This window comes from Toxorhynchites rutilus, chromosome 2 (genome assembly GCF_029784135.1).
Source record: "Toxorhynchites rutilus septentrionalis strain SRP chromosome 2, ASM2978413v1, whole genome shotgun sequence".
In the NCBI taxonomy this organism is placed as follows: domain Eukaryota; kingdom Metazoa; phylum Arthropoda; class Insecta; order Diptera; family Culicidae; genus Toxorhynchites; species Toxorhynchites rutilus.
Window position 1 is genome coordinate 52,515,750 of NC_073745.1, and position 15,019 is coordinate 52,530,768.

Consider the following 15,019-nt stretch of genomic DNA (forward strand, 5'->3'; position numbering starts at 1 on the left):
TTAGTTTTTTTTAAATATTTATTCTTTGTATTTTGGTTAACCGCTTCGTTTTTTTTTTTTTTTTTTGGAATGGGACGTTTCATATGACACATGGACACTGACAAATTTTAGATAGTATGATTTCTTTATAACTGCATTGTGTCAGCCAAACCACTGTCGGCCGAATCGTTTCCACACTCACCTGCGGGAGCTGTTGGGGGAGGGCCGATAAGCAACAGTCGGTCACGTGCTTCACGGCAGGAATCTGCTTAATTGGTGTCAAACTACCATAGAATCATTTATTGCACCCTAAAACCTCCACATTCCAAATTTGGTTCCATTTACTTGATTAGTTCTCGAGTTATGCAGAAATTTGTGTTTCATCTGTATGACAGCCCTCCTTTAGAGAGGGGGGAGGAGTGTCGAACCACTTTAGAAACGTTTCACACATGCGAAATTAGGTTCAGTTTTCTTGATTTGTTCTTGAATTATGCAGAAAGCTCCAAAACTTTTTAGTACATAAACTTGAATTTTCAGTTAGTGTCTATCTTTCCCGATTCATTCTCATTTTTTTCAAAAATGCATGACACATTCATTTTGCAAAATTTATGTTTTGAAAAAAAAATTTGGAAAAGAGACTTATATTATCAATTTGTGCGAGGTAGGTATACAGGGTAACTTCGATATAACGTACATTTTACTTTCAAATATATCGAAACATAATAAAGAATTCAGAAACGTAGCTTATGTTACTTTATTGTGCTGCTGTTTGATTAAGGGTAATGGATAAATTCAACTAGAAAACGAAGCCAACCTTTCTCATGATGTTTCCCTTGTGTACTGTGATGAAAGTTTGATTCATTTAGAATCCGGAATCACAAAACAGTTGTATTTCGGGATTGGTTAAAGGTACAACACAAGCTTAAGCATCAAAATACAGATAATGTATTGTTCTTTCAGAAAATAAATATTCAAAAAATTATTCTTTTGGACATTGATAATGTGTACGTTATATCGAGGTATAATGTACGTTATATCGAGTGACGTTATATCGAAGTTCCCCTGTATATTTTTTGTGAAACTAACGGAATAAATCAACATTTGCTTAAGGTGTCCGTCTTTACCACCCTTCCCCTACATTTAAATGAAAACTATTGCAGTAATAATATTGAAAAAAATATCCAAAATTGCCCAAATTTATAGATTTTTTTATGAAATTATATTTGACTATTTGTCGCGTTACAGCATAGTTTTTCACCATGTATCTTATGATGAACCATATATAGATTGAAAAGAAATCATCAAAATCAAAATTTCTTATTTTGTACCCTGCACAATATTTTCCATAGTGCTGGTGTTTTAGTTTGGGGCGCTTTTTTTTCATTACCAGCCAGGCCCTTTGTGAACATGATGTGGAAAAAAAAACTTGAAAGTTCAATTGCAATGAAAAATGGTGGCCGTTAGAATATCGTAGTTCGAATCTCCAAATGTTTTTTTTGTGCACTTTACTTTATCAATTGTGAAAAATACGATATTTACTAAATAAGTAATTCGTTTCCAGCAGTTTTTGGGTATACGGAATGGTTGTGTCCCATTTACCCGAAGCACATTTATCGGAATGTAACACTTACCCGAATGACATTCACCCGAATTTAACAAATACTCGAATGCAACATATACCCGGATGGACATTTACCTGAATGCGACAAATACCCGAAAGCGACAGTTACCCGAATGCAACATTTATCCGAATGAAGAAGGAATAATTTCGACAAATAAGAGAGTTTTGTCGAATCTCCTGTTACGAAGTTACGAAGTTACGAAGTAAAATGAGAAATTGCCGACCGCCGACCCGCAGTCGGAAGCCTGGTGCATTACGTTTACCCGGTTAAGTATGCATGTCATGTATTTTGATTGCCCGGTCGCAAACGTGATGCACCAGATAAACGTATGCCGTTCGAACACAGGTTAGCTTGCGAGAGGCCGCCTCGGTTCCTTGTCCTCGTTAGATGGGGACTTCGCCCCCATTACAGTAATCTCAGAATAAATTTCATTGCGATAAAATAAATTCATAATCAAAATTGCTCTTCAGTGCCATAATACCTATGTACGAAAATTGGCAGCTTTCTTTTGAGTAAACAGGCTCGTCATCCATATGAATGGATAGACTTCATAATATGTTATAAAACTGCATTCTTTCACTTTTCATTATTTTCAAAATGATTTTATTCAACACCACTATTTTTCAAATTGCACTACCCACGAAAAATACTTTTTGAATGGAAATGAACTTACGAGACTAATATGAACACTGATCAAAAATAAATATGCAAATACTTCCTAATAATAAAATTTGCGTATTATTCGAATATATCCTACTTTCGGGCAAGTCTTGCATTCGGGTAGATGTTACATTCGGGTAACTGTCGCATTCGGTGAATATTACATTCGGATAACTGTTACATTCGGGTAATTGTTGCATTCGGGTAATTGTTGCATTCGGGTAATTGTTGCATTCGGGTAAGTGTCAGTTCGAGTAGATGTTACATTCGGGTAGCAGTCGCATTCGGGTATTTGTTACATTCGGGTGAGTGGAATTCGGGAGAATGTCTTTCGGGTAACTGTCTTTCGGGTGAATGGGTTTCGGGTAAATGTGACACAATCATACTGAATAGAATGAATATGGATTTGAATATCAACTATCAATGAAACTCTTGATCACGTGTGGATGGAATCATAAGTTTGCAAATTCAGGATCAAAAATCATCAAACTCACCGAAACAAAACTCGGTTCGTGAACAACTAATAGGATGATAATCTACCCAATCAATTGCCAACGCTTTCTCCCACTGATGAATACCATTTTCCAGAAGACAATAGTCATCACTCCTTTTTTTTTCTTTCTCATATATATTCCAGACTGACCTCACCCCCCGCTCAGCAACAAAGCGCATAAGAACGTGTCCCCGTGTGACAGTGAAGGAATTTGCTTCGGTCACAGGCTGGCCTTTCACCGAAGAAGCCCTAAGAAGAGAGAGAGCAGACTCCGCAATCATCATATCGTTCTGAAAGAGCCTTCCTTTTTGCGCTCTGGGGCACCACCATTGTAACCATCCGACGATTGAATTATGCCCAGACATGCGTCTCTCGCTAATGATGCTTCGTGAGTCCAATCAATAGCGACCTCGTCGGCATCGATGTGTTGTATGTCATTGTGTTCGCCAGCCAGCCCTCGGGGTCCCGGAAAGCAGCAGAGTTATGACGTAGATGGGCAGAAGCCGACCCGACTTGTCGACTAATTGACCTGACTTCTCCTGCTGCTGTGCATTGAGAATCACCGGAATGCATCTTAATGGAAAACGTTTCAGTAGGAGCCGCTCTGCACGACGGAAAATTGGCAGCCCCATGGGAAGTTGAGAATTCTTGCCTCCAGGAGAAACTTATCGTCACTTTTACAGAATCTGAAACAAAGTATCACGTTGTGAGTCAGTGCCATAAATAAAACAACTCTGCAGTGCAAAGTTCGGTGTTCGTTGTTGTTCGCAGTGCAACTGGGCGGAAGAAGCTATTTTCTGGAAGTGTTTATAAATAAAAGAGTGAAGTTTGCAAGCAGCACAATATGGCGAAAAAGAAGAAAACACAGCCGCCAACGGTGGTTCCGGCTACCAGCAGCGGTCACTACCACCCCAATAATCACAACGATGGCAAAAAGGGGCACAAAACTCGTGACTCGGACTGCTGCAGCATAAATTTCGTTAAATACGTGCTTCATATATTCAACATTATCTTCTTTGTAAGTACAATCAGCCGTTAATTTTTTTCATTAAGTTTATCGATATAGTTTCTTTACCGGTTCAAAAAAGTTCACTCGTGTCAGCAGACGGTTACTGACTAAACAATAAGTTTCATAGACCGAACGTAAAAAAGACAACACTTTTTTCCAATATTCTTCGTATTCATCGTGGGGTGGGATGAAAACATCCGGAGCGGTATGCTGCATTCCATTGCCCACATGTAATGCAATTACACACACCTTCAGCGCTGGAAACGTTGCACCGAGCACCTCCCATGCATTCCAACCAATGAAAAAAAACGACACTTTTAAATATTGACACAGTCGGACGCTTAAAGCTCACGGCAAACATGTATCAAGTTGTTGTACTCGCAAGCGGTGGTTATCGGACCCGGGTAAACATCACCGCCGAGAGAGAGAGGCTCCTTCATGAATGTCACTTAGTTACACTGTGTTGAGTTTCCCAGGAAGGGAAGGATCAGTTATCGTACAATGACTTGCTCCCTCTTCCTCTTTCCATTTTTTTTTTCAGTGCATGATATCCATTCTGTAGAAAAAAACACATATACCACACCACGTGATTGCGTACGGCCGTTTGTGAACACACTTTTGCGGCCCCCCTTTGAAGACCGCTGACGAATCTGTTTCCACCCAATTGAATCTCAGTGAGGCAGCAGCCCATCCGTGACGGGTTATGATGAGGGAGCTTCTGGGAAATTTTGCGTCCAATGTGTGGCGGCTACATTGAATGCCCCAACCAACGCGATGGGTTCCGAGGAAGGACTGGGTTTGTATTTTCCAGATTCAAGCCAGCCGGCTTGTCTTGATTACTTGCTTGACAGCTGAAGTTAATAATCTTGAACCTTGAAGCCGATGTGTGGCTTTAGCAAATAATTTCCACTTGACCCGTTCACTTGTTCGATAAAATTTGTTCAAATGGTCACTCAAATGTAGATTATTTGATGCACTGTAAACTTCAGAAATTTTTCAGTGAATTTGAAGTGGGAGGGACAAATTACGTTATGATCTGTTTCACGGGGATATTGGTGAAAATGTCTGAAATACAATACTAGAGAACACATAAAAAAAAAGTATAAAGCAATTCACGCCAATTCAGCCGGCCGCTAACCCGACCCTCTCCGATTTTTTGAAACTTATGATGAAAAATACCTAAAACCACAATTTTTATTGGCATATGATCAATTTTAATCTCGACTCATTTTTCAAAAGCGCATATTGAAAATCATTGATCTTACTTCCAAAAAATCGTAACTTAAAATCCAGATGAAAAAGTATACATAGGGGAAGTGGGGGCATAGTGGTCACCCTAAGGAATATGTCCATTTCCAGCGCCCAAATACCGATTTAAATCCCGCTTTTCGAAGAATATTATAGTTCAACTCATTGTTCTTCGAGATAGCAAACTGCTTTTACTATAAAATTTCAAAATAGTATACTTTTCATCATTAGAAAAGAAGGTGAAAAGTCGATCTTTTTTTTTGCTTGGAGGTAAAGTGGTCACCCGCACATATCAAGCTAAATGGGATAGATTAATGCTTTATTTTCGTTTTTTCTTTGTTCAAATCATGTTTGTTACAGTAGGTACATGTATGAAATAAGCTTGGCCTATTCACCTAGAGTCTCAATTTAAATTTTCTCTTGCATACAAAAACGTAATACGACACACATAACAATCCGCATAATGAGACTTGGTTTAGTTGGAGTGGCATATTTATCCAGGGTCAAAGCCACAAAAGGATGTGATGAGGTATATCAGCTTTAGTAAACAGAACATTGTAAGTTGTTATCCACCTATGACCGCTTTGCCCCCAAACATGAAAATAATTTCTATGCTAATTAATCGCTGAGATTAAACAAAATATCTGTTCACCTCTCCTAGAATATGTGAACAGTCATCCAAACTGATGATTTGTCCAACATATCAGATTGAATAAACTAAATTTCATGAGAAATTCCTTAGATACCATGCGCACAGAACTACGGCCGAATGGCTATCGAGAGATGTATTTCGGCATGCGAGAGCTCTACTGAAGTACAGGGTGACTCAAAAGTCATTAAATTCTTCAAACGTAAGGTGACTAACAACACGGCATATATAATCAATAGTTATACTACCAAACAAGCAGGTGACCACTTTGCCCCTCATGACCAATTTGCCCCCACGGTTTTCCTAACCGTTCGAACAAAAATATACAAAAAATATCGAGCGAGGGATGTTTTGAGATAAAAAAGTTTTTAATCTTCTTCTATCTTCTTCTTCTATATATATATATATATATATATATATATATATATATATATATATATATATATATATATATATATATATATATATATATATATGTATATATATATATATATATATATATATATATATATATATATATATATATATATATATATATATATATATATATAAAAATGGATTTCTGTCTGTCTGTTCGTCTGTCTGTCTGATTCTTATGTACTCGGAAATTACTGATCCGATTAACATGAAAATTGGTATGTAGGGGTTTTTAGGGCCGGGGAAGGTTTTCGTGATAGTTTGAGACCCATCCCTCTCTCTAAGGGGGGGCCGCCATACAAATTAAACACAAATTTCTACATTACTCGGAAATTAATGAAGCAAATGAAACGAAATTTGCCATATGGAGGTTTTGGGGTGCATTAAATTTTTCTATGGTGGTTAGACTCTCCACCCTCCTCTCTAAGGGGGGCTGCCATACGAATGAAATTCAAATTTCTGCATTACTCGAGAATTAATCAAGCAAATGAAACCAAATTTGGCATTTGGAGGTTATAGGGTGCAATAAATGTTTTAACGGTGGTTAGATACTCCTCCCCTCTCTCTTAGGGAGGGCTGCCATTCAAATGAAACACAAATTTCTACATTACACGAAAATTAATCAAGCAAATGAAACCGAATTAGGCATATTGAGGTTTTAGGGTGCAGTAAATGTTACTATGATGGTTAGACTCTCCATCCCCCTCTCTAAGGGGGGGCTGGCATACGAATGAAACACAAATTTCTGCATTACACGAAAATTAATCAAGCAAATGAAACTGAATTAGGCATATTGAGGTTTTAGGATGCAAGAAATGTTACTATGATGGTTAGAATCTCCACCTCCCTCTCTAAAGGGGGGCTGCCATACGAATGAAACACAAATTTCTGCATTACTCGAGAATCAATCAAGCAAATGAAACCAAATTTGGCATGTCGAGGTTTTAGGGTGCAATAAATGTTTTTACGGTGGTTAGATACTCCTCCCCCCCTCTCTTAAAAAAGGCTGCCATACAAATGAAACACAAATTTCTGCTTTACAAGAAAATTAATCAAGCAAATGAAACCGAAATAGGCATATTGAGGTTTTAGGGTGCAATAAATTTTTCTATGGTAGTTTGACTCTCCACCCGCCTCTCTAAGGGGTGCTGCTATGCAGATGAAACACAAATTACAGGGGGCACACAAACACAAACTTCTACATAACTCGAGAGCTAATCAAGCGAATGGATCCAAATTTGGGATGTGAGGGTTTTTGGGTATGAGAAATGTTTTTATGATAGTATGACACCCCACCCTCCTCTGGAATGGAGAGGGGGTCCCATAAAAATACAAAATACACATATTTCAACCAAAAATATTCCAATCAAACATGACAATTGAAAATTTTCGGAAAACTATGAAGGAAAAATGGAAAATTCGGAAAATTAAATTCTCATATGTTCTACAATTACATAGTGACAAGTGCTGTTAGTCCATTTGCTGTTTGCGCTAGCGAAATTGATCTTTGTTCGAAACTGGAAATGGATTTTAATGTGATGAAACGCACTCCTATATCTTCTTCTATCTATACCAATAAAAAAGGATCGCCGAAGAGCATAACTCGAGAAAGGAATTGTCCGATTTAGGGCTGTCTTTATTCTATCATATTTTATGTATAAAACATTTATTCCATGTAACGGAGAAACATGTTTTTTGCAAGTGGTTGAAAAGTCTTGAACGAGAATTGTGTCTGAATATAATCTGATATTATAATAATGAGTTTTGGTAGAAATACTAGGAATTTTATAGTAAAAGGTAAATTCAACGGGGCCGATTAGAAGATCAATCAATGAACAGTTCCGCGGTTGGACTCATGAACTTGCGCTTAGTAAGAAAACGTGGATGTTTGAAGGTATTGATAACGAAAAACATATTTTAGGCGGGACGAGGTTTGCCGGATCAGCTAGTATTAAATAAAATTTCTGAGTATTTTTTTTACAGTGTATTTAAAATGTTATTTTTTCTAAATAGTTCGTTTGTTTACCATCAACTTGGTTAAACATCATATTTTAATCAGACATCTGAATTTTAAGCTACGATTTTCTGATTTCCGATTTTCAGGATTTCAGATCTTTTTCTCAGGGGAGCAATATTGAAAGCCATTTGACGGAGCACTCGCAATACTGAATAATCCTGAACAATTAAAAGAACAATCGAGCACATTGAAATGATAATCATAGTACAACTGGTTATAAAAATTAAGAAAAAAACAAAATGTCTCAATATTAAAAAAATATATATATTCGCAGGATACTCTAGAAATTCAGAAAAAAAAAATCATAAATGACGAATTTCAAGTCATTTCAATGACTCAATTTCAAGAATTTTTCGTTTAAATTTAATTTTTTTCCCTTCAAATTTACTACTTAAAACCTATAATACTATAATATACCAAATTCTGAACAAAAAATGAAATGTAAGAATAATTAATAATTAGTTATTTGAAAATTGAAATTCATTCCTCTCAAAAACGTATCTTCATACAACCATTCCATGCCAAACCGATATAGTGGTGGGTCGTGGAGGCGATCTGGCGTAGTGGTAACATCCATGCCTCTCACGCTAAAGGTCACGAGTTCAATTCTCACTCCCAACATTCTTCCAAAAATGGAAGTAAAAAGTGACGAACCAGCCAAATGAGTTGAAAATCACTATAATACAGATAAAAAAAAAATGTAAAAAAATAAAAAATATAGTGGTTCTCAGATTTTCGTCATAAGTGGTAGTTTTGTACTTTATCGCAAATTATTAGAACAGTATTTTTTGCTAGGGTGACCATTTCCATTTTAGGGTGGTCCGAAAAATTCATTTTTTCGCATTTTTGCGAACTGGACCAATTCAGAAGTTCGACATATTAAATTAAAGCCAATCAACTGGTCTTTTTTGGAAAAATACTACAGTTGCAGAAAATTTGAATTATGTATTCGTTATTATTGATTGCATTTGTTTTTTTTTTTTTAGTTTTCATGGTCTCGAGACCAAAGGCGCTATATTGTTTTATATTTTTCCTGAAAAGCTGAGGATTTTTCAAATAACATATCTCGAAACCAGGGAAGCGTTTTTTTTCGTTTTTGAGTTATGATTTTTCAAAGTTAACCAATGGTTCAAAAAATCTTTCTTCCCTATTTTTCCAAAAATGACTGGATGTCACATACATCCGGTCTAGTCGCATCGAAATATTGAACGAAAACCGAAAACATGTTAGCTTTGAAAAATCATAACTTAAAAAGGAAAAACAACACCTCTCTGGTCTTTGGATATATTATGTGAAAAAACCTCATCTTTCAGGAAAAAATATAAAAAAATATGGCGCCCGTGGTCCCGAAACGATGTAAGCCATAAAAAACATATATAATCAATAATTACGAAAACAAAATCCTTTTTTATTCAGAGTGTAATATTTTTTAAAACAAGACTAGCTCATTGGCTTTAATTTCATATGTCGATCATCTGAATCGGTCCAGTAGACCAAAAGTTATGATTTTTTGTAGTGAAAAAAATGGGGGAAATGATTTTTCGGACCATCGGTTAACTTTGAAAAATCATAACTCAAAAACGAAAAAAACGCCTCTCTGGTTTCGACATATGTTATGTGAAAACCCCTCAGCTTTCAAGAAAAAAATATAAAAAAATATAGCGTCTTTGGTCCCGAGACTATGCAAACAATAAAAAACGAATACAATAAAAAAATAACGAGAGCAGAATTAAAATTTTCTGCATTTACAGTATTTTTTCAAAAAAGACCAGGTGATTGGCTTTAATTTGATATGACGATCATTCGGTGTAGTAATTCAAAAGTTAAGAATTTTTGAAAAAAGTCATTTTTGGAAAAAAGTGGAAAAAGTTGATTTTTTGGATCAGCCTAAAATGGAAATGATGGTCACCCTACTGAAAAAATAAAAGAATACGAGTCTAATGTTTTGCGATAAAGAACAAAACTACAACTTTTCACGAAAATCTGAGAACCACTATATAGCATGGAATGGCTGTATATAAAAAACAAAGATTTTCTCACGTACGCCATACAAAAAATTTTTTGCATAACTCGAGAAATAATTAAGCAAATGTAGCCAAACTTTGCATGTGACGGTTTTTGGGTACAAGAAATGTTGCTTTGATGGTTTGACATACCTTCCTCCTCTCAAAGGGGGAGGAAGAGGTGGTTTAATTACATCTTGAAAGGCGTTTTTATTCTATTTGATGTTTGCGCTCACGAAATTGATATTTATTCGAAAGTGGAAATGGCTTTTCAGGTGAAAAACACATTGCTATATCTTCCGACTATATAAATAAAAATAAATCGCCAAATTCGTTGGTAGGCGCAAAACTCGAGAAAGGAATAGTCCGATTTGAGCTGTCTTCATTTTATTATAGTTTCTGTATCAAACATGTATTCCATGTGATGTAGCAACATGATATTTGCAGTTGCCGCAAAACATTTCCGAATACAGTTTTGTTTGGCATCAATTTAATTTGATTATTAAAAATCAAACGTCATTTGCCAGAAAGATTTGCAATAAAGAAAAAAAACATTTTTAAACTAAAGTCTGCTTCATTTAATATTGGAACACAAACAATTGCGTGTAGTTCAGTCATTTATTAACGAATTCATAATTTGTTTTTCATACAAATGCAGCATTTGTGTAGCAAATGCTACATTTGTAGCAAAAATTAAAAAAATTATTCATTGCTGTTTCGAAGAAATTCTCGTACTTTTCCCGTAATACGGCACATTAGGCGGCGCACACCCTTTTCGTCCACCGTTTTGGCGATTTGATTCCACCAGTTCTTCATTTGAGTCATGTTCCTAACAAGTTTTCCCTTTGCCTTAAGCCTCCGCTTCGTGATTGCCCAGTATTTCTCTATCGGCCGGAACTGGGGGCAGTTTGGGGGGTTGAGGTCCTTCGGTATTACGCTGACCCCGTTCGTTGCGTACCATTCCATAACCGTTTTGCTGTAATGGCAGCTTGCGAGGTCCGGCCAAAACATTACTGGACGGTCGTGGGCACGAATGAACGGCAGAATCCGTTTCTGTAGGCACTCTTTTTTGTAGACTTCTGATGTCATTGTCTTGTCAGTGAGAAAGACTTTGATTTTCTGTCCACAACTGCATATCCCCTGCCAAATCATGTACTTGCGGGCGAATTTATCCGCAAACACGAACTTAAATTTTGCAGGTACATCCCCCCGAGCCGTCGCCAAATAAAATTTTTGACCTGGGATTTGCCCAAAGTCCGCCTTCACGTAGGTCTCATCGTCCATCAGAATACATCCTTCGAACTTGGTCAGCACTTGGTCGTACAGCTTTCGAGCACGGATTCTGGCCACATTGTTCTGCTTCAGCGTCCGATTTGGCTGTTTGCTGGCTCGGAATGACCTTATTCCTTCCCGGAGACGAATTCGTCGCACCGTACTGTGAGCGGCCTGGAACTTATTGGCCAAATCGCGGTCTGAAAGATTGGGATTCCTCTTGACGGCCTTGATGACTTTCCCACGCAGTTGCCGGTCGACAGTTCCACTCCGACGCTTCGAATGCGGCTTCCGAGCCGTCGTCAATGTTTCCTTGTACTGCTTGATAACACGCCATACGGTATTTCTGGGCATTTTAAGCTGTTTAGCTAGCTTAGATGCCGACAACAATGGATTTTCAAGAAAACTGTGCACAATTTTATCTCTCCGTTCGGCTTCCATGGCGGTTGTTTACAAAATGCTATCGTTTGGTGTTATGACATAAATACATGGTGAAAGGTAATGAATTTCCCGACACGTGGGTGAAAAAAGTTTCCAAATCCGTCCACTAGGAGCGCCACAATGAGCAAAAGAATTTGTTCCAATATTAAATGAAGCAGACTTTACATTTCTATGTGCAAGGAAACTACGGAATATTCGGAGCCCTACCTCTAACGCCGTGTTAGAGTTAACAGTAGACACACAATTCATTAAAATGAAACATCCATCATTGGTTTCAAGGAAGCCACGAAGCTCTAAAAACACGTTTGAAAGCGATCACTTTCACGGTTCACCCCTGTCAATCCCTGAGTGAAATTCAGATGAACATTCTAAATTTTTTCCAATGAATTCTAGAATCAATAAAAAAAAAGAAAGACTATTAGGAAAAAACTTTAATTTCATTGGTTGATCTCAAATCTAAAGAATCAGATGAAGTCGAGTCGCTTGCGCCTTGCAGCAATCACACAAATTGTGTAATAAAAAGGCAGGACACAAACTCACACTCATCCATCATTGAATTGCGCTGGAATTAATCACTGCTGCCAGTCTGCGGGAGAATTGATCCCAAGTCTCGTCGATTGTCGTTCTTAGCACCGAAAAAGGAATGGTGAATGCGTGCACACGCGCGTGTTCGCCAGAGCCCCGTACCGTTCCGCTACATATGTTGTCAGACACCCGTGGACATCAATATGGATATGCGGGACAGACAGATTGTCGAAGCAACCAACTATAATGCTGCCAATTCATAAATATTTAATTTACGCTAATAAACGTTATGAATGAATCACTTGCATCGCGCGCGATGTCATAAAACATAGCGAGCGAATCAGCGAATGGTGCGGGGGAGGGCCAGTAGTACCCGGTGTCGCTATCGCGGAGTATTTGGCGAGACAAGAAGACGTGTTCGAGCAGACAGCAGTGTTATTCTATCTTCCCCGGTGTCATCGCCTAATGAGTGGCTGCCTTTCCATCACCGATGTCGCCATTTAATCACGGAAAATTGTGGGGACAAACTTATGTGGAGAGACAGGACAATTAACTGTCATCAGTCGTCGTTGTCATCCCGTTTGGCTCCACTTGCAACGCTTTGCGGTGTGGAGATCTCGTTTCGGGTGGAAGCAAAAACTCCACATCAGAACGGAGATGAGAGAATTGGGCCGAGGGCATGAAGCAGTAAAAATGGCACCGGTTCGTTCGACCGAGCACTAAACGGTACAATCAGTACAGTAGCCGATCATCAGAACAAGTGTATTAAACGAGAGATTTAACCTCAATAAGCCCACCTTACTTAAACAAACATGTTACAGAGTAACCAATGACCGGGTTTTGTGTGTTGGCATTGCTACTATGTAATTCTACCATGCGGTATTTAATATTGGATAAGTTGGCGTTTGAGAATGAACTATGTTGTTCGTTTTCCAGGTCTTTCTAAAAAGGCGCCGAGTTAGTAAAATGTCATGGTCTCACTGGTGGAACGAAAAGGTTAAAGGCGTTTTATTTCGGTTACTTTTAATTTATCTGTAGTTTAGTTTTCCAGGTAGAATACAGGTTTCATATTGAGGAAATTTCGACTTTCACAAACACTTTTGACAGTTTCAATAAATTTCATGCCACCTCCAACTCGGTATTTTCCAAAGTTTTTCTTTGATAAAGATGAACATGCAAGCCAAGCAGCTAAAATTGTGAACGGTATTTATGGTCCCGATACTGTATAAACCAATCACGCACCAATCTCGTTCCATTCGTGACAGTAATATTTATATCGATTGTTCTCTTATTTTAGTCTTAAAAGCATGAAACGGCCTTATACAGTTAATGATTAATGAAATTATTTTAAAAAAATATAATCCCCCTGACTCTGTTATTCGAATAGAAGTATGTAGTACACCTCAATTCATTTAAAGTTCTATGCTTCTAAAAAGAACTCTCCTATAATCATCCGTGGTCTCTTGCATGTGTCAAAACAAGGTCAACTAGACATCTCGAGTTTGATAGCCGACCCTGAGAAAAAAAAGCCTAGCAAAGGCTCATGACATAATTAACACACAACGGTTTCAAGGTGGCGAGGGTGTCCAAAATGCCCTCTCTCTAGGCTGAAGTTTCTGGTTAACTATTCTAATTTGAATTTCTAAGTTGGCAGCACCATCTCAGATTGTAGTGAAACGTTGTGGGTGTAAAGACATTGGTAATTTAAACAACTTTTCATACTTGAATCCTTTATAAAACTTAGAGTACTTTTCCAAAAGGCCAAAGTTTTCTCTTAAATTTTTACGAAAATAACCAAAAACCGCTAAAGTTTAGATCTACCGAATGTTGGTCAAAGAAGTAGCGTAGGAAATTGTTTTGGTTCTCGTTTGATAGAAGAATAAATATTAACACAAAATACAAAATTTACGCTCAGATTAGAAATATTATAAAAATTAAAATTAAATTTCCTCAAACAGGTTTTTTGAACTCTGAAAAATAAATCGTATGTGTTCGTGTAAGTGAGGAAAACACACACTGTTCTTCCGATAGCCGTGATTTATTTGATAATCAGTTTCAAGCTAAAAATACTTGAATTAGTTTTACAAAAATTGGAATAAGAATAACACATACATTACAGTGTGACTGTATATCTTATACAATGGACACGCGTTGAATATAACCCTAACGGTAACAGTGATTCGCTGGGTAATTAAAAAATATAATTTACTTCAAGCATAAAGGGTGTGTCACATCAAATTGCATCACGGAAAAAACGCTGTAGAAATTTAATTTTTAGGAATTATATCTTCAGCTTTCGCTTATAATCAGATAAGAGTGTATAGATCACGTTGGCCATGCTTCACTGTCAATTTTTCGCAAATTTGGAAAAATGTCGTCGAACGAAAAAGAGCGTCGTGAATTAATCCTGTGCACTCATTTCGAGAATCCGGAGTTGTCACATCGGGACATCAGTAAGATGCTGGGAATCGTCCAATCCACGGTCAGCAGAGTACTAAAACGATACTTCGAGAACCTAACCATCGACCGGAAGGTGAAGAATGGCAAAAATGGATGCTCCGTCAGTGAAAAAGATTACAAGCGCGTAGTTAAGCAGTTTAGACGTGATCCGAGAAGTTCGGTCCGGGATGTCGCCAATAAGCTGAATTTGTCAAGTTCATTCGTCCAACGGACCAAGCAGCGGG

General features: G+C 37.5%; 1 protein-coding gene across 5 annotated transcripts in view; it reads left to right on the forward strand.

The window, feature by feature from the left end:
* LOC129765205 (CD151 antigen-like) overlaps positions 1-15,019 on the forward strand; it is a 183,505-nt gene that overhangs the window by 71,828 nt on the left and 96,658 nt on the right. For all 5 annotated transcript variants that reach the window (XM_055765246.1, XM_055765244.1, XM_055765243.1 and 2 more), the window contains one exon: positions 2,899-3,772. In XM_055765246.1, coding sequence (XP_055621221.1) covers positions 3,599-3,772 — 174 coding nt within the window. In that variant the 5' untranslated portion in view covers positions 2,899-3,598. The remainder of the gene's footprint in view (positions 1-2,898; positions 3,773-15,019) is intronic.